The sequence below is a fragment of the Lycorma delicatula genome, chromosome 9 (genome assembly GCF_047948215.1).
Source record: "Lycorma delicatula isolate Av1 chromosome 9, ASM4794821v1, whole genome shotgun sequence".
NCBI classification, from domain to species: Eukaryota; Metazoa; Arthropoda; class Insecta; order Hemiptera; family Fulgoridae; genus Lycorma; species Lycorma delicatula.
The window spans coordinates 4,192,651-4,212,458 of record NC_134463.1 but is presented as its reverse complement, the minus strand read 5'-3'; the positions used below and the strand labels follow the sequence as shown (position 1 = coordinate 4,212,458).

Genomic DNA, 19,808 nt, shown 5'->3' with positions numbered 1-19,808 from the left:
TTATTTAAAAAAAAAATCAAAATTCATTTAATTGTAAAATATATACTCTTAGCGTTTTCGTGGAGACTTCCACATCATTAGTTTATTAATATATCAGTTACTCTTAAATATTTTTTTTTTTGCCGAGTCGGTTTGACTGAAGGCTATTTTAGTAAACCGGATGAAGGAAAAAATAATAGTTTATACGCGTAACTGATTTACTAGTTAACCTACTTTGAAATCTTCGTAGATATTTATAAAATTGAATTGCCTTACTGGTTTTTTTTTTACAAATTTATTTAAACAAATTATTCTGACCAAGGAAGGAAGGTTAATTGTTATTATTTGTACAGATATTAAATCTTTAAAACTTAAATTGCAGCAGAATAACAATAATTATAATTTAAAAAAATTGTGCTTTTCAAGAAAGTAATACAAACGTCAAACAAAACCATTTTTCGTTTAATACTTGTGATGTAGGAAATAGTAATATAATCAGGATTTTCCGTTTTTTGTACCATTATCCCTACTTTTTCCTCCGAAAAATAATTATAAGAAGTAAAATTATTTTTCAGATATTATTTATTTTTAAGTTATTATAGTAAAAATTATAATTTTATGCTTTTATTTTAAAGAATGTATTTAGAAATCATGTACATGAGAAAATTTAAGAACCGTAAAGTTAACTAAACTGCAGAAAAACACAATAGTATACGGGTAACTTTCTCATAATTTTATATGAAATAAATTTAAAGTAAAATAATATTTTTGAACGATAAATTAAGTTATTAACTAAATGACAGAAAAAAGAAGAAAACTAAAAATATTTTTAAATCGGCATTCAAAGACTATAAAACAAAAAGAGACTACAATAAAAAAAAATTTGGAAACAAAAGTTTAAAGATTTTTAACAATATTAAATATTTTTAATTATAATTTTGATTATTTATAAGGATACAATTTTTTGATAAAGAGTTTTCCTTTATAAAAAACTATATAAATATATAAGAAATGAAACAAAAAAAAATTGCTTTAATAATTTCTTAGGTACGGCAATTTTCGTACGCTATAAAATTTTCATTTCATATTCCCGTGCGTAAGTTTCAAGCTTTTATGGTGAATTAATCATCCAAAAAAAAAAAATAATAATAATAAAATAAAAAATAATAACGTAATAAATAATAAAGTAAACTTTAAGAAATGAGAAAGAACAAAACTATTTTTTTTACAAAAAATTTAAAAGAAGAGATTAATTACAAAAATGATAAAAATAATTAATTTCTTGAATTGTAGTAATAGAAAACAACTGTTAAAATTTATCTTTACTAGAGTTAGCAGTGATTTTTTTTATTAGAAAAAGAGAATTTTATAAGTTCCTAAGTTTTATAACAAAATTTGGAAAAAATTTATATATATATAATTTCTGAGTTAAGTTATGCGATTATTCTGATTAGGGTTAAATACTACTTCGGAGGGGATTTTTTAAACAAAAGAGTACAACAGATGGAAATTATAACGTACCGGAACTAATGGAATTTTTTACGTTTATAATCATTCCCGTCATTTAAAACGCATATCGAAATAATTATATTTTTAGTAAAAGAACTTGTCTTGCGCACTCTTAATATTTTTATGTTCAATAAGCTATTGAAAATGGAATTTATTAAAGATTAAAAAATAAATAAATAAATATTATTTTTTTACATTAATTTATTTTATATATCAAATAGATAATTTGGGTCGATACAGAATGAAGACATGATCACTTGTCTTACTCGTTATTTGATTTTATTTATTTTAAGCGTATTTTATAATGACCGATGAAACAATCTATTATTGTGATTTCACGTTGTGCAGTCTTTACAGGTAGAGGTTGTGTGTTGGCCTTGTTTACTATCCTAAACACATTTTTTTCTTTCCTTAGCTAATAAATCATTCATGCCATAACATATATTACAACAATACTTTTATTTTTTCTTAATTTTAACCTAATTTATATTTTTTACCAGTTTTATAAATAAATTAAGTAAAAGTATTTTTTATTAAATTATTATTATTATTATTTGTAGTAGTAGTAGTAGTAGAAAATTTTTTAAATATATAAAGAACATTTATAATATTAATTTAAATAACTGATTATCGAATAAAAAATTACGTTACTTTATTATATATACTTTTAAGCCCAATTTAAAACAAAAATAGTATTTTAAACATTTTAAAATTGAATCTTCTTAAAAATCGTTTAAACCATTGGATAATTATAGAAGAATATAAATAACATTTGATTTATATTATAATATTCATAATACAACCAGTTTTGTAGTTCTATTATCTTAAATCTAATAAACATCCAATTTTAATTCATATTTATGTCATTCTATGTATTTATTATTACTTTATTTCAACGTATATTGTAATAGTAAGTTATAATTTTTAAAATAAAATATATGTTATAATAAATAGCTAATAATACTTTTTAAATAACATTATCATTAATATTTTTTTTAAATCTATAAATAATAAAAAATAAAGTAATAAATTAAAAAAAAAGATTAATATATTTACCAGATAATAATTCAAAGTTCAAGAATATTTCTTAAATGAATCATGGAGAAAATGTTTTATAAAAAAATAAATAACAGATAAAAATAAAAACGAACTAGCATTAAACCAAACAGGCGTTAACAACTAATATAAAACAGAAAAACTATACCGCAAGTATAACTTACAGACTATTTAACCTCAACATAATAGCTACACGACCAATCGCGTACTGGTGTTACAAGTAAGGTTCATTCACAAATGTTGATGATCCCTCGGTAATCCTCGTAAATATTCCCGATGTTACACGATTATAAAGGAAATTACAGTTTGAATATATAGTTAATAAATTAATTGTTCTTAATTTTAAAGATTAATCAGTGTTTTGATAATTATAAAATATGCATATTCTTGTTGAATTAAAAACATTAATCGAAACCGTTAATTTTATAATTAAAATGTATATAAATAATTTAAACAACAATATTTTACCATTTTTAACAATTCGATTTATGATAATTCCGCGAACTGCGGACCTCTCTTTCTTTCCATATTGATTTTATCAAATACAAAACGAAATTGAATTATTAAAAAAAATTTTAAAGGAATTGATTATCAAATTTATACTGTTCCAATATACAGATTCACAAGATCCACAATTCATCTCAGACTTTCGAATAAAGTGGATACAACCTGATTTGAAAAAAGTGGATTTTTTTTTCATAAATTGAAAATCAAAATTTAAAAAAAAATGCCACCATAAAAAATATATAATTTTTTCTTCTATAATAAAAATCATTTTTTTATTCTTTTGAAAGTTCTGTTAAAATGATGAAGAATTTAGTTATTTGTTTTTTGTATAACATCTTTATATCCTTATGTAAAACGTTTTCGTAGTTTTTTTATAGACTTTTCGAAGAAAGAGACGGTATTACTTTCGGTCGTATGGTTAGAATGGGGGATGAAAAATGAATTTTCTTCATGTTTTTAGGTATTAGGAGTACACAAATATCATTTACTTAAATTGGGATTTTCCTATACTTTATATATATATATATATATAGTTTTGTGGCTTGAAAATCTCAAAATCTACACAATAAATTTTAATGAAATTTATGTATGCTCTACTACTAAATCTGAAGTTGTACATGTGAAAAGCTGATGAAGATTGGGAAAGTCGTTTTTGAGTTATGATCAATTAAAGGCTTAAATTTTGTGGTTAGAAAATATCCAAAACTACTGAATCAATTTCATTGAAATTTATGTATCCTGTAGTAGTGTATTTCAAGTTATGCGTGTGATAATTTGATGAAGATTGGTTAACCCGTTCTTGAGTTACGCCCAATTTAAAGACGAAAATATCTGAGCGGGGGAAATTAGAAACATGGTTAATTATCTGCAAGTTGAAACGTTGACGTTTCTTTTTATGCGGTATCTATTGTTAGCAATATTTAAAAAAAAACATATTAAAATATTAAAACCGAATTAAATTAATGAAAAATCGATCTTCTTGCGCGGAACTGCGCGAGAGTTTAAATTTAGTTATGTTTTCTTAGAATTTCAATCGTACTTAGTAAAATGACCTGTAATATAAATTTAAATTTCATTTCATATTGATCCATTACACATAACCTTAATTTTCCCCCCGAAAAATAACAGAGAAATAGAAGGGAAAATTCATGTTAAATTAATAGCTGCTTCAATAAAAAAACATTTTAACGTAATAATCAGTTAATATATTAGTTTATCAGTTAGAATTAATGACAGGACCAATTTAATCCCGTACATTCTATATTAACTATGATTTTGGTAAAGCTTTTACTAATATTGGAATGATATTAAAATTTGGAAACATCTAATTTTAAAATAATTGGTCTAATAATCGAAACCGTAAGTTATAATTTATCTTTTTTCCACTAAAATGCATGATAATAGACTTTAACCAGAAAATAATTAGGTGGTCCTGCATTCGAGGATATTATAAATTTATTTGTAACCAGTTTTCCAATATAATAATAATAATAATAATAATAATAATAATAATAATAAAACTTTAAAAAATGAGATATTAATCAGAAAATGATTTTAAATTGTCTTAAAAATCAATAAGTTTATAGAATTCTAACACTTGATATAAGAAAATAAATTTAATTTTTTCCATAGAAAGATATCACGAAATTACTTTGAAATCCTATTATGGGTTAACTAACCATTATACCATACTTAAAAAAAAAAACTTTTTTTTAAAATGTGCTCTGTAATAGTATTACTACATATCCTAATAAAAAAAATAATATTTGAGCCATATTAATAAACATCAAGGAAGTAATTTTGTTTTATTAATCAATATAATACACATGAAAATAGACAAAGAGGATAGTCCAATTATTAATAAATTATATGACTGTTTAAATTGTAAAGAAATTATCTAGGATGCATATGTATCCTCTATGGCGTAACTATTTTAATATTATTTAAAATATATGTCACACAAAATAAATCATTTATCATAACAATATTTTTTTATAAATTTGACATTTCCGTTTTATGATTAATCTCATAAATGACAGATTTTATATAACGACATTTTATTGTAATCATTTTTTTTATTAAACTTAATAATTTTATATCATTTATACAATTTTTTTAAAGATAATTATAAAATCGGGTTTTGCTAAAGCTAAAAACGCAACCGGTGTGGCTCACTGAGGTGCTTCAGGACATCAAAGAAGCAGGCATCGCACTACAAGATCTCAGAACAGGATCTGGAAATTATAACAACGTGCCCGGTGTTAAATTTGCAGAAAAGCCTAAAAAGAAAACGGGGACGGTTTGGACAGAGGAACGGAAAAGGGATTTTTCTAGGAAAATGAAAGAGTATTGGAAGATAAGAAAGACTAAACATAAATTACTAATTGGTCCTTACGGGCCGTAAAAAAAAAAAAAAAAAAAAATCGGGTTTTATAAATTTTAACAATAAAAAAGATTTTTTAAATTTAAAATAATTTATTTATACAAACATTTTTTTTAATCAAAATTATAGTTTTCTCTGTATTAAATATTTATTAATAAAAATGCAACAATTAAATACAAGTATATTTTTAACCCGCCGGTAAGGTTCCTTCTCGTCTAGCCGAGGGTTCCGCTTCCTAGACCTCCACTGTGTTCATTTCCTCTTGCTTGCGAGAACAGTAATGATAAATCACAATTAAAACCTGTTCAATTTATGAAAATTATCAGTGTATTGTATTTTCATCAGAGCGACAGTTTGGTCAGCACAGGAATTGAACTTTCAGTAATCTGAAGTATGCGAGTTTCAGAATAATCGGCCTCATCTTAAAACTAGTACTTATTACTGGCTACCCGTCCTTCATACGGGTAAAAATGTATTTTTCATGGTTCTTAGCGTTATCCGACAAACAACAGGAAGTGACTGTACTTCGATACTCATTTTTTTGTTTTTTTAGAACAGTTTATGAATAACATAATCTAAAGAATAGACTTGTATCATCAATATTTACAGCTTTTCTCTCTGGAATGTATATACACAGTTATTCCCACAGGAGATTCTGAAGCAAGTTACGGACAGTTGACGCGAAAAGTATAGACCCTTCAAGTGAAGACCAACCAACCACTTAAAGCGTCTGTATTTAGGACTTATTTATTATCATCATCATCCAAAAACCAACTTTAAATGGAAACTGGAGACGATTGAAAGTAAAGGTCAAGTCTAAAGGCATATATACGCCGTCGCACTTTTAAATTTACTTTTCTCGATAACCGAATGAGATAAAGAAAAAGGCAGAGATTGTTTTTGTAGAAAATATAATTTTAAATACGGCGAATGGTCTTCGAATTCGATTTGACCAACGTTTTAGCCAGTTGAATGTTGGCAAGGAACATAACCCGGTTGTTACCGCAAGCCATTAAAACGGCTACTATCCTGAATCGGTGAAACATTTCGTGACTAAACTAAAATTTATTTATTTGTTAAAAATTATTTCTGCATACCAAAGAAAAATAAGGATAAATTTTGATTCTGTCAAAGAAAAGAATTCTTTTGATATAAAATGAACTTTATATATCCCTACTTAAACATCTACACGCACGTTTAAGTGGAAGAAAGCTAAATAGGTTGAAAATAACTAACGAATAAAAAAATTACAACATGAAACGATGGATTTAACCAATAAAAGATTATAAATATTGTGTTATATAATAAATTTTAGGGTACATCACGAAAGAAAAACTTTTAACTATACAGCGTTGTGCAAACAAGTAAGAATTTTATATTCTTAATTCTTTTATTTCTTAATTTTATTCTTTTATTTCTTACTTGAAGTTATACTCTTTTCTGAGAATCTGGGTAGTTGAGAATCCCAATAGTTTTAATGAAAATTCATCTTTATATATATATATATATATATATATATATGCATCTTTACTTTATAAATGTTGATTGAAATAATGAAACATCTTCCATGCGATATGGTTTAAATAAAACGTATATTTTCAGGGGAAAAAATGTCTTATGTTTAATAACAGAGGAAAAAAAATTAATAAAAAGATCGTCATTTTTGTGAAAAAAATGGTCGGTTGAAAAATGGAATATTTTCTTTTACGTAGTTTCCATAATTGCTTTATATTTTTCTTAAACAAATTGTAATTTAAAAAACACGCCTTTCGGGACGCCGGAAGGCGGAGGTAGATTTCACCGGTGCTAAGTAGGGGATAAAAAAATTCCACTTTAAAGTTAAGAACTTCAAATTTACTCAATACGACAATGGTTGCCTGTAAAAAATGTTTCACATGTTTTGCATACGACAAGCCCCATCTTCTTACAACTCTAGCAACATTTTGGTCATCCCTTGCCGTAAGGGTTGGTTATATCAAAAGTTGTTACAGACAGTTTGTGGTAATATTTAGAGGACTAACAACCACATTAAACCGATTCGATACTGTGCCTATTAAGGGAGGTAAGATTTTTTGTGTCTTCGAAACCCCATTTTTTCCATCTTCTGAGCCAATGGTTGGTGATATCAAAATACTTTAGTTAGATAACTTTTAGACCCTTACTCAAAAAAATAGTAGGAACTTTAAACGAATTCGATATTTCAGTTAATAAGAAAGTTATAGCGATATTTTGTTTTTTTCGAAAAAGCCTCCCCATTTCCACCCCCATGGTCCGATTTTGCCCGTTAACGAACTCGAACGAGATTTTGAATCGTTATATTTTATGTATCAATTTGAAAGTGATTGGCGCAAAATTACGGCAGTTATTGTGTCCACAAGAAAGTGAAATATATATATGGTTTTGGGGTCTGGGGGATGTGAAACGTGAAGATATGTCAAAATTTCCGGAAGTCGAATCATGGTACCCGTTACAATAGGTAGCTTTCTTATGAAATCTACCTATAAAAAAACAAGCTATAAAATTCAATTTTATTCTCCAGTTAGTTTGTAAAATATAACTGTTTAAAGAAAATTCTTTTTAACGGATAATATAAAGCTTCTTGCTATAAGGAACTACTCAGTTATGATATTAATTATTCACGGCTTTTAAAACATAAAAAAATAATTAAATATAATTTAAACTGAGAAATATTTTTTACGGAACGAATACTTTTTTATTTTGTGTAAAAATTGATTAATTAAAGGAACTTTATTTTATTGATTTTTGATTAAATATTTTAAATTTAATTTTAGAAATAATGGCAATTAAAACACGGTTAATTAATTCAATTTTTTACACAAACTTTACAGTTACGATAAAAAATATTATAAGAAAGTTTAAAAAAATTATGAACATATTTTTTAGCTTATTATTTTGAAAAATATTTATAACAAAGATATAAATGCTGTATCCGAAAATTTTTTATTCTTTTTTTTATTTAGGTAAATAAATCGCTGTTGCTGGTTTTTATTTACCTAAGCTATATAATTTAGATCAATTACTCGTCATCTCACTTCTAATGCGAAACGTGTAACATATATTTTTTCTTATCTCCAAGTGGCTTACTAGGAACAAATCATTAATTTTTTTATTGTTTTCTTCTTTCCATATTATCTTAAATTTTACTCCTTTTCCTATTTCTGTTCTGCTCTTTCTTCGTTTATCCAACCTTTATAACGTTTGCATTATAAACTATCTCCTTAAACGTCCTTCTAATCCAACAGTTTCCTTTTTTATCCTTAGGTTTTGAAGATTCTCCTTCATCTCTTTTATTAAAATCATGTACAAATTTTGCAGTTTTATTTTTTAGAAGTAAAAAAAAAATAAAAGTTGCATATCAACATATTGATTGGATTTACTACGGATGAAATGCTTCATTAAATAGACAGAATTTTATACTTAAAATTTTAATAAAATAAAAGTTCTATAAAAAGAAGAAGGGTTTTTTATAAAGAGTAATGCTGATTCAATAAGTATAAGTTTTCTTATTTTTTAAAAAGCATTAATAATTAAAATGTGTGTGCAAATATATATAAACATTCTCGTATTATGTTTGCGAGATTAAATTAATAAAGAAATGTTTTTTGTTTGTTTTTTTAAATATATAAATAAATAACAATATATGTATTTTAAAGGGAATGAAAATCAAAAATAAAAGTTCACTAGGATATATATCGGATTTCAAAACCAGTTTGATCTTGTTTCTTTTAATAATAAAAATAAACGAATAACGAACTAAACATAAAAGGAAAAACTACGACTAATTTATTATTTTTACGTATTGCAATAAAGATAGTTTAAAAAAATATATGCAATTTATATAATTTTAAATAAAGTTTTTTTTAAAGATAAATTAACGAATAAGACAATAATTATGTAGTGGTATTACTTTATGAGCGAGATATATTTTACTTTCAGTCTGTTGTAGCCTATATTCTACATTGTGTAACTTTAATCTGTATTAAAAATAATATTAGAAAAAAATAGTTACATAATAACATATTACTTTTATGATACTATTACTTCTTTTGTTACTACGTATTTAATATTTGTCACGCAGACACGCACACCTCCTACCGTCCCAAAACAAACACAAAAATGGTTTTATATATTATCCCCATCGCGGCTTCGCTCGCTCTGTATGGTATTTGCGTTTACCGTCGCGGTAATTTTTTTTATTTTATGTTTTTTAGTCAAGTACCCGGAGGTAGGTGCAATCAGTTGCGTCGCACATACAGTATCCGTGGCGGTAGAGCTGTGTTGGTTGAGCCGTCGTGCTGTAAACAATCGAAATAAAAAAAACCCGAAAATGTTTTTTAAATATTTATCTGAAGAGTATTTGCAAGCCCACACTTCACTAAATATCTCGTCTATTATATTTAGATATGTGGAAATTTTGCAATCATTGTTTAAAAAAAAATTAGTATTGAGTTTTAATATATCCTAATAAGGTTTTTAAGTAAAATGAAACAAAAATAAGAATATTTATTTAAAGTTTTGATGAACTTTTAATAAAGGCATTAAACTAGTTTTTATAAGCGTTAAAGATTTAACGTCTATTCGAAGTGAAAAGTTGTTCCACAACATAGAAATATATTTCTGTATTCATTTTTATAATTATTATAATATTTTGTTTATAATTATTATAATATTTACCGAAAACTAAAATTAAAAAATAAAGTTAATTTAATTTTCCACCTTGAAGAATTAGTAAAAATGAAAAAAATTATATTTAAAGTTAAAGGTTAAACTTTAGGAAAAGAAAGTTATAAAAACCTATTTTGTTTATTTGTTATTATTATTTTTCTTCTCTTTCTTGTACAAAAATGAATTAATGCAATTTATTAATGATATATATTTGAGGCGACTTAAATACTGTATTAAAAAGTATATTTTTTGCTAATTAATTAATAATAATTATATTCTTTATTTAAGAAAATAATAAATTATAGACGGAAAAGAAATTAAATAAAAAATATCTTTTTTTTAAAAATATTTCTACCCTTTTTTGCGGTTAACATTAACATTTCTTGGAATAAATTAAAAAATCTAATACCTCATTTAATTTCTGTGTTGCCTACTAATCTTTTTATATATTAACTTCTGTTTTGTAAATAAATATTTTGTTATAATAATTCAAGAAAAATTTATATAAATTAAAATTTTAGTTAAGTTTGAAGTTATTTTTAATATATTTTATCTTTAATTTATTAATAAATAAATCAATATTACAAAGGTCACAAACATTTTTTTATCAGTGAAATAAAATTTACATAAAATTCTTATCGTTTTACATGTATATATATATATGTATAAAATGCATTTATTTTGTATAAAAGACAGTGCACACACACAGAGAGGGGGATTGAGAGAGAGAGAGTGATAGAGGGTGTGAGAAAGAGAGAGAGTTCAGTGCATATAATATAGATTGGTGTGTGCTTGGTTATATATATATTTTATAAACGGAAATTAAATTAATTAATGCAACTTTTGTTTATATATAAAATAGGAACACAAAATATTCAGATCCCAAATAAGTCACTATACAAATAATAGTAATAAATATAAATACGCAGATAAAATATTTAGATCACAAATATTCCATATTATAATTCTTCAGCTATAAACAACCAATTTACAATATTATATTATTACTTAAAAAAAGGACTTTATATATAGTAGTACAGTTTCTTTTTATTTATATACCAGTTCTAAAATTTATTTACATTTAATCTATTATTTATTAATAATAATTATAATTTTAATTAAAGAATATATATCTAAAAATTAAAATATAATATAATAATCGTAATTAATGAATATCGATTAATAAATAATTTTTAGAATTTCATCTTGGGCGTTTGTAATAAAAATAATAATTATTTATTAATAATAATAAAAATAATGATAACATACCAGGATTTTTGCTGATGATCACGTCAGCGAAACACACGACTGATCTCATTTTTAACAGAATACTTATAACTGTTTTTTAAAATAAAAATAAAAGAAAGATAAATTAATAACACTAATAAATATCAGGTTTTAAAACCCGTTATTTATTATTTTTCCTAATTAAATAGTTAAACCTTTAAAGTTAAACAACTTTATTATTTTTTTTTAAATACACTGCAGTTACCAAACGTTTTTATATGAAAAAATCGAACAAATTATACAAGTTTATAAAATTCGATAAAAACCGGTAAGAAGTAATAATATATACTAATAATAACACTAATTATTATTTCACTTATTATTACAATAATAAATCGGCTTCTTCGCGTAAAGTAGCTAAAAGAATGGTGAAAACTTCGTTGTAAGAAATGAAATTACGGCAACGTTGGTAAGACGATACAACCAGCTTAGCCTCTCTCATGTCTAAACAAAACTGTCCAAACTGATGACTGAATTAACGCGATCGTTCCCTTTATAAACGTTTTTAGAAATAGCAAGGGTCATTGTTATCAGTATAATACTTTTAATAATTATTAAAAAGTCATTATTTGAATACCATAATCTAGCGGTATAAAAAATGTCATTACATCAAAGTTTAATAGCAAATCACAATATACATTTGTAAACAGTATTCGTGTATTAGTAATATTAATGAATTGATTATCTTTTATATTTACGTAACATACATGTGATGAGTGAATGCACAAACTAAACAAGAGCAAAAAAAGAAAAGAAAATCTTACTTAAAAATTAGAAAAATTTCGCGCAATATTACTATTTTTTTCTTATTTTTATTTTTTTTTTATAAAAAAATAAATTACATTTATTAAAAAAATGGATTCAAAGTTAATGAAACTTTTTTTTGCGTAATTATTATAAATCTAAAAATTTAACCCCTTCATAATAACTTAAGCGAAATAAATTATTTTTAAATCTTTTGAAAATTTACAACGAAAAAGCTTACATTATTATTTTTTTATTCCGCTATTTATAAAGAACTTTAAACTTTACCCTTCGCAATCTTAAATAGAATTTAATATTAGATTCACACACATGATTTATCTGTATTTCGGAGTAATTAATTAAATTTTTGTTTTCATAAAAATAATTGTTATTATTACGGGACTGTTGTCAGTCCCGTACAAAATTTTGTCCAAAATATTGTTACGTAAAATACAACCGATAATAGAAAAAGAAATCTGAGAATATCAAGGTGGATTTAGACTTTTGTTCTTAAAATTATGCAGAGAAAATCTTTAATCTAAAACAAATTTTACAATTTTTAGAATACCAAAAAATTAAAAACCCAAATTTAGTTAAAAATTTTATAGATTTTAAGAAAGCCTACGACTCCATCCACAAGGAATCTCTACTTAAAATCCTTGAAGAATTTAAAATTGTCCTAAGACAATAAACATTATAAAAGAAACATTAACAAACATAAAATCAAAAGTGAAATTCTTTGGGAAACTTTCAGAACCGTTCGAAATTAAAACTGTAGTAAGGCCCTTGCCTTACTACAGTCTTAAATAAGAGGATCAGACAGTACATCTCCTTCATGGACTGTCTCCGATCCTCTTAAATTTTTCCCTTGAAAAAGTTATAAGAGAATGGGAGAAAGAACTTTAAAAAATTAAAAGTACACGAAAACATAAAAATGTACACTAAAACTAAATTCATAAACATAAACATTCTGGTTTTCGCAGACGATATTGTAACTTTCGCAAAAAAAAAAAATGAGGCTAGAATCAAAATTCAAAGACTAAGCGAATGTGCAAGCAAAACTGGTCTTCAAATTTCTTATATAAAAACTGACTGGTTTTCCAATGACAAAGAGAACAGAACTGAAACCCTTAAAATTTCTGACAATAAAGAAATAAGTAGAGTTCAAAAATTTAAATATTGGGATAATCATAACACCGAATATAACTGAAAGAAAAAAAAAAATGAGATGAAGAATAGAATACGAAAAATGGGAACTGCCTATCATCTCATGAAGAACATTTACAATAAAAAAATCTCTCTCACATAGCTCGAAATTTAGACACTATAAGACTGTAGTCCTGTAGTCCAGAGGCACTGTATGGGATAAAATGTTTGCAGGTTTTTCAGAACAAGAAATAGCAAAAGTATAAAAAAAATTTAAGAAAAATTTACAGACCAAAATATGGAGACGGAATTAATATTAAGACAGAATTGAAAAGTGAAAACGAAATTTATAAATATAGAGAAAAAATAGGGAGTATTTAAATAATTAAAAATATTAAAGTTTTATGGACATTTATGCACAATGAACAACCAAAGATTGACAAAACAAATATTTAATTTCTACATAAACAGAGCCACAAAGACACACCGGTTTAAAGAAATAGAAAGAGATCTAAACATATTAAATGTTTCTAAGGATTTCTGTAAAGACAGAAATAAATTTAGAAAAGTGATTTGAGACTCTAAATTTCCAAAGAGAAAGTAAAAAAGGATATAAACCTGAATAGATGGACGGAAGAAAGGCGACAAAAACAGAGCAAAAGAATAAAAACCTTTAGGGAAAAGAAAAATAAGTCAGAACTATGCAAACTTGATCCGTAGTGATCGGAAGTAAAAGAAAAAAATATTGTGCCGGTACCGGGCAGGAAATGAATTCTCGGATCAGTATTGGAGTCGAACCTACGCTCCAAGAAAGGATTAAGGATTAACAAAGGATGGGTGGTGAGAAAAAAAGATTTCCTTGGTATTAACTGAAGTATGAACTTTATAACCAGGATCTTGATGAATGATTTATATAGTGCAGTTGAAACTGCAAGTAACCTCACTTTATAACTACCGTTTTACTTCCACACGCCTCATAATTTTGGTAATGGTTAAGATTATTCCTTAAAAAAACCTCTAGTTCAATTCAGGTGGAACATAATGCGTAGAGAAAAATATACAATTTGTTTTAGCATACATTTAAAGCTGTTCTACAAACAACTTTTGATCATTTACGTGATATTCCCATTCCAAAAACTACTCCTTCATTTGAGGGATTGCGAGGGGTATGGAGAAGGAGCTCAGAAACAGCTAACTTCTTGGGCGAAATTTTTCTCATACTGTGGCCTTTTCCATGAAGGCGGAACCTTTTTCGGTCAGATTCCCTCAGGATATCAGGTAAGTTTTATTTATGATGAAAACTTATTATTTTGAGATAAACTTTTTAAATAAATGTGAATCATTTTGAACGAAGATTCTTTATTTTATTTTTAGATCGTAAAACAGGAAATAGAAAAAAACCAGAAGGGTTCATTTTACTTCCCCGTTTAGATAGCGCTATATTTATAGAAGTGAAAGTATTGTAATCGGTCCAATTTCGGTATATGCCGTTTTCACCGGATCTTTACGTTTTCATACTTAAGGAACCCAAAAAACCAAAAAACGGCTGTAAATTTTCCGGATGTTAATGTTCATATATACGTGTAATGGTCATATACACCTTCTCTAAATGTTGGCCTCTAAATCACCTTATACCTCCAGAACTACTTTACCGATTTAGACCAAACTTGGTCAGATTATTTCTATATATGAGGCATTGATGCCATCTTCAACTTAAAAGGTCAAACGGATGAGGCTGTAGAGCAAATCGCCCTCATATCTAGAGATTTCACCTAATTAAGATCATGTTTTTCTTAGGCACATCTGTTAACAATTAAAAAATAACAATATTTGCAAAAAATAATTTTTATAAAACCGCAACCCCACCCCAAAAAATGGTGTTGGGCTAATCGTCTGATATGTTGTAACTTCACAGGTGAGCTGTAGAATTAAATAACTTAATAATATTTAAAGTGCAAAAAAGTAATTCGGTCTGGCTTGTTCTCAAACTCGATCATCTGGTTGACTTGGTACCTGTTGCGTTAAGCCTCGCGGCTACACCAGTATGCCAACCGTACAAGCAAAATTTGTTCTATGCAAGTTGTGAAATTACATTAGTTATAATCGACCGTCACCAGTAGTACTGTCACACCCAGCCCACCGGGCTGGTCTCGTGGTTAACTCGTCATCGCAAATCAGCTGATTTTGAAGGCAAGAGTTCTAAGGTTCAAATCCTAGTAAAGGCAGTTACGTTTATACAGATTTGAGTACTAGATCGTGGATACTAGCGTTCTATGGTGGTTGGGTTTCAATTAACCATAATCTCAGGATTGGTTGTCCTGTAACTGTGCAAGACTACACTTCATTTACATTCATACATATCATCCTCATTCATCCTCTGAAGTAATACCTTACGGTGGTTCCGGAGGCTAAAGAGAAATAGAAAGTATCGCCACACCCACGCGAAATAAAAACGGTATGCGCGCGCGCTTTAGTTAGAATCATTGAATTAAATAAATAAAAAATATTTAAATAAAAGGGTTAATATTTTAGATTAAGTTGTGTGTGTAAGCCGTGCATCAGAAACAATTGGGCTTTCAGCTTTTTTTGGTCTAAAATTAAATTATTACGTACTTTTTGAGGAGTTATTTCTTCTCTTTTTCTTAACGTGTCTAAATCATTTGATGTTATTCTCCCTAAACTGTCAGTGAACTTCCTGTATTTTTGAGAATTATTTTTTCTATACCCATGACGAGATCCTTGTTTATTTTGTTTATACTTTTAAGAAGAAGCCGTAATAAGAAAGGGAGTCCGACAAGGATGTTCCCTATCCCCGTTACATCTTTAATCTTTACATAGAACTAACAGTTAATGATGTTAAAGAACAATTTAGGTCCGGAGTAACAGTACAAGGTGAAAAAATAAAGATTCTACGAATTTCTGATGATATAGTAATTCTAGGTGAGAGTAAATCAGATTTAGAAGAAAAAATGAATGGCATGGATGAAGTCCTACACAACTACTACCGCATGAAAATAAAGAACAAAACGAAAGTAATGAAATGTAGTAGAAATAACGAAGCTAGACCACTAAATGTCAAAGTAGGAAGAGAAAAGATTATGGAGGCAGAAGAATTTTATTATTTGGGAAGTAGAATTACTAAAGATGGACGAAGCAGGAGCGATATAAAACTCCGAGTAGCACAGGCGAAACGAGTCTTCAGTCAGAAATATAATTTGTTTACATCAAAAATTAATTTAAACGTCAGGAAAACATATTTGAAAGAATATGTTTGGAGTGTCGCTTTATATGAAAGTGAAACTTGGACGATCGGAGTATGTGAGAAGAAAAGATTAGAAGCTTTTGAAATGCGGTGCTATAGGAGAATGTTAAAAATCAGACGGGTGGATAAAGTGACAAATGAAGAGGTGTTGCGGTAAATCGATGAAGAAAGAAGCATTTGAAAAATATAGTAAAAAGAAGAGAGAGACTTATAGGCCACATATTAAGGCATTCTGGAAAAGTCGCTTTAATATTGGAAGGACAGGTAGAAGGAAATAATTGTGCAGGCAGGCAACGTTTGGAATATGTAAAAAAAATTATTAGGGATGTAGGATGTAGGGGATATACCGAAATGAAACGACTAGCATAGATAGGGAATCTTGGAGAGCTGCATCCAACCAGTCAAATGACTGAAGACAAGAAAAAACTTATAATAAATTTCATCTCAATATCTTATAATTTATTCTCTTCCTGTCCTATTTAACCTACTTATCTTAATGTTTCTGCATTATACATCAAAGTTAGAGTGAATTACATCTTGCATAATACTTATTTATATTTATTTTCTTATCACTTCCTAATGCGCAATTATATTTTTATTTTCCTGGCACATATCTCTAAAGTTATGCTGTAAGAAGATAAGTATGAGAATCAGTCAAAAAATGGGATATGGTTTTTTTCATTTCTCGATGTTTCATTACCCAAACAACTCCCCCCCCCCCAAAATGGGGCTAATGTTCGTACGTACGTGTGTCCCTACGTGTGTTGGCGTATTTGAAGCTTAATAAAATTTGACTGGATAATCCAATTTTTATGAAATTTTATACAGAGACTCGTGTATATGGGAAAATTTGCTGGTAAAGTTTTGGAGTCAATATCTCCAAAGTGGGATAGATAGTCTTTTGGGGTCAATTGTCTGAAAATTATACAAACATAACTCCGATTTATATTAAGCTCAGCACAAGCGTGCATGCTTATGTAAAACTTTTTAAAAATATTTTGCCGCAAAATTCCCTCTTTCCAAAAAATCGAAAAAAGCTATCTCTTTATTTTTGCATGTTATTTAACAGATTTTTTTTTAATGTCTTCCATTGCGTATTAATAGAGCAAGAGACCCGAAAAAATACTTTTGGGGCATTATTGATGGTGGGGAGCCAATCTAAGTTTAAAAATATCGATTATTTGAATTTCTCAAAATTTTCGTGGTTCATTTAAACTGCTAATATTATTAAAAGTTTTCAACAATGAACTAGACAATTATAACAGTGAAGGAGATAATCAATCTAATCTAACTGCAGTTAATAAATTAGATATCGTGATATTTTACGAGGACTTGCAGACTTGCCAGTGAAAATTCAGTTATTTTTCCCTACGCCTTTCCACTGTTCGTTAATGATGAAATAACAGCAAAGTTACAGACACCAATCCCCAAGAAGTGTATCATGCATCTTTCACCAATTTTCAATTTATCAGTCAATGAGACAAATGATTACGCAGAACAAAAGATTGAATTTGAAAAGAGTTAGATCAACCGGGAATTAAAAAAAATAAAATACATTGAAGAAATGGAATCCACCCAATATAAATGAAATGAAAAGATTCTCTGGAATAATTTTGTGGATGAGCCTTGGTAAAATTCTGAGTATAAAGCAAATCTGTTGTATTCTAATCAGATTGTTAGTAAGCTAATGTCCTGAAACAGCTTCCAGATTCTTCTGAGAATGTTCCATCTTCAAATAATGAAAATGCACCATAAGTTGAGATACTGTATAAAGTTCAACAATTAATCAATTTGCTTCTCCCAAAGTTTCAAGATGCAAAAAATCCCCAGGAAGAGATGTGCACTGATGAAAAATAATTCCTTTCTTTGTCATAGCCTGGTTTTCGCATATCCTTGTTAACAAAGGACAGAAACCCCCAATGAAAACCACCACATTTAGGGAAGAATCAACTCTTCATTTTCTACAGATGTTTGACCATAATGTGCGAATTAAAGTCAGTCAAGAAGGATATACAAAAGAGACTACAATAGTACATAGGCTGATCAATGTTGACGGTAATAAGTCAACAGCAAGACAGGAGTGCAGTGGCTGCTACAATATGAATAGGCAAACAGAAGACAGAGAAAACTTGGCAAAAACTATCAAAAGGGTGATGACAAAAGTGTTCTGAGGGCAATGCCTTCTTTTGTGTTGATTGCTTAAACACAGCACTTTCAAGCTTTGTTGAAATGAACTAACCGATTTTGCTATCTCATAAAAACTTTGTTGAACATGATTTTTTGTAAAAGTTCTGTAATGAAAAATTTATAACAAAATTGTTTATTAAGTGATAGAAATGATGAATAGAATTGATGTAATGTTATAGTTTTCTGTAAATAGTTTTTTTGTAACATAGTATGATGTAACCAATAACAACAGTAGTTAAGAGATGTAAATAGGTAGTTTCCTTCAGAGTTATAAATATAACTTCCTTCTTTTTATACAAGAATAGTTTGTAAATAATATTAAAATTAATCATGTGATCCCTCAAAGGCTCACATAGACTTCACATCAAAAAATGAAGAACATCAGGAGGCTGAGTGAGCCGGAGCATGTGGCTCAAACCAGTTTTTCTATAAATGAGCATATCTGTTACAATTTTAATAAATATTACATTTAAATATACTAAAATGACTTTTTAAAAAGATAGCATATTAAAGCCTTTGATGTCATTTTTATACATACGCCTGATGCTTAACTCATCACAACAATAAATAACCACTGGCAGTCAATGTAAATTAGCAGAATTTTAATAATTAAAAGTAAAATTATATGGAAGCAATTTAGATGTGATATAATGTTACCAGAGATTTAATCACATAATTTAAGACAAAAGCCTTACAACAGAATAAAGTGCAATATTTGCAGACTGGTTAATTTCAACCGAAGACAATCATGTTAAACTTTGTATTTACATTAACAGAAGTGTACATATTAGATGACAAGGTCTTGTGGAATGATAAAATTGATTTTGTTTGTAACAAAATCAAACCATACTGTTTTACTCTGAAGTGAATTAATAAAATACTAAACTTGTCATCATTATTAAATTTTTTCTCGTGTAAAGTATAATGTTATCTCTAAGAGTTCATTCAAAATGTCAGAACAAGTTTTTAAGGTACAAAAATCTGATGCCGATAATACATGAATTTCCTTGTACACCTATTAATAAATTACATATACACTTTTTTTTTTTAAATGAAAAGTAT

The 19,808-nt window shown here is 27.2% G+C and overlaps 1 protein-coding gene across 3 annotated transcripts in view; it reads right to left on the bottom strand.

The window, feature by feature from the left end:
- The window catches only part of LOC142329916 (salivary peroxidase/catechol oxidase-like), a 130,001-nt gene that overhangs the window by 41,251 nt on the left and 68,942 nt on the right, over window positions 1-19,808 (bottom strand). Inside the window, exon 1 of one of the 3 annotated variants that reach the window (XM_075374850.1) lies at window positions 11,390-11,889. The exons of 1 other annotated variant lie outside the window; for it this stretch is intronic. In XM_075374850.1, the coding sequence (XP_075230965.1) occupies window positions 11,390-11,438 (49 nt within the window). In that variant the 5' untranslated portion in view covers window positions 11,439-11,889. Of the gene's footprint in view, window positions 1-2,544; window positions 2,669-11,389; window positions 11,890-19,808 lie in introns of those variants that run through there. One more of the 3 variants, XM_075374852.1, reaches the window with a different exon arrangement.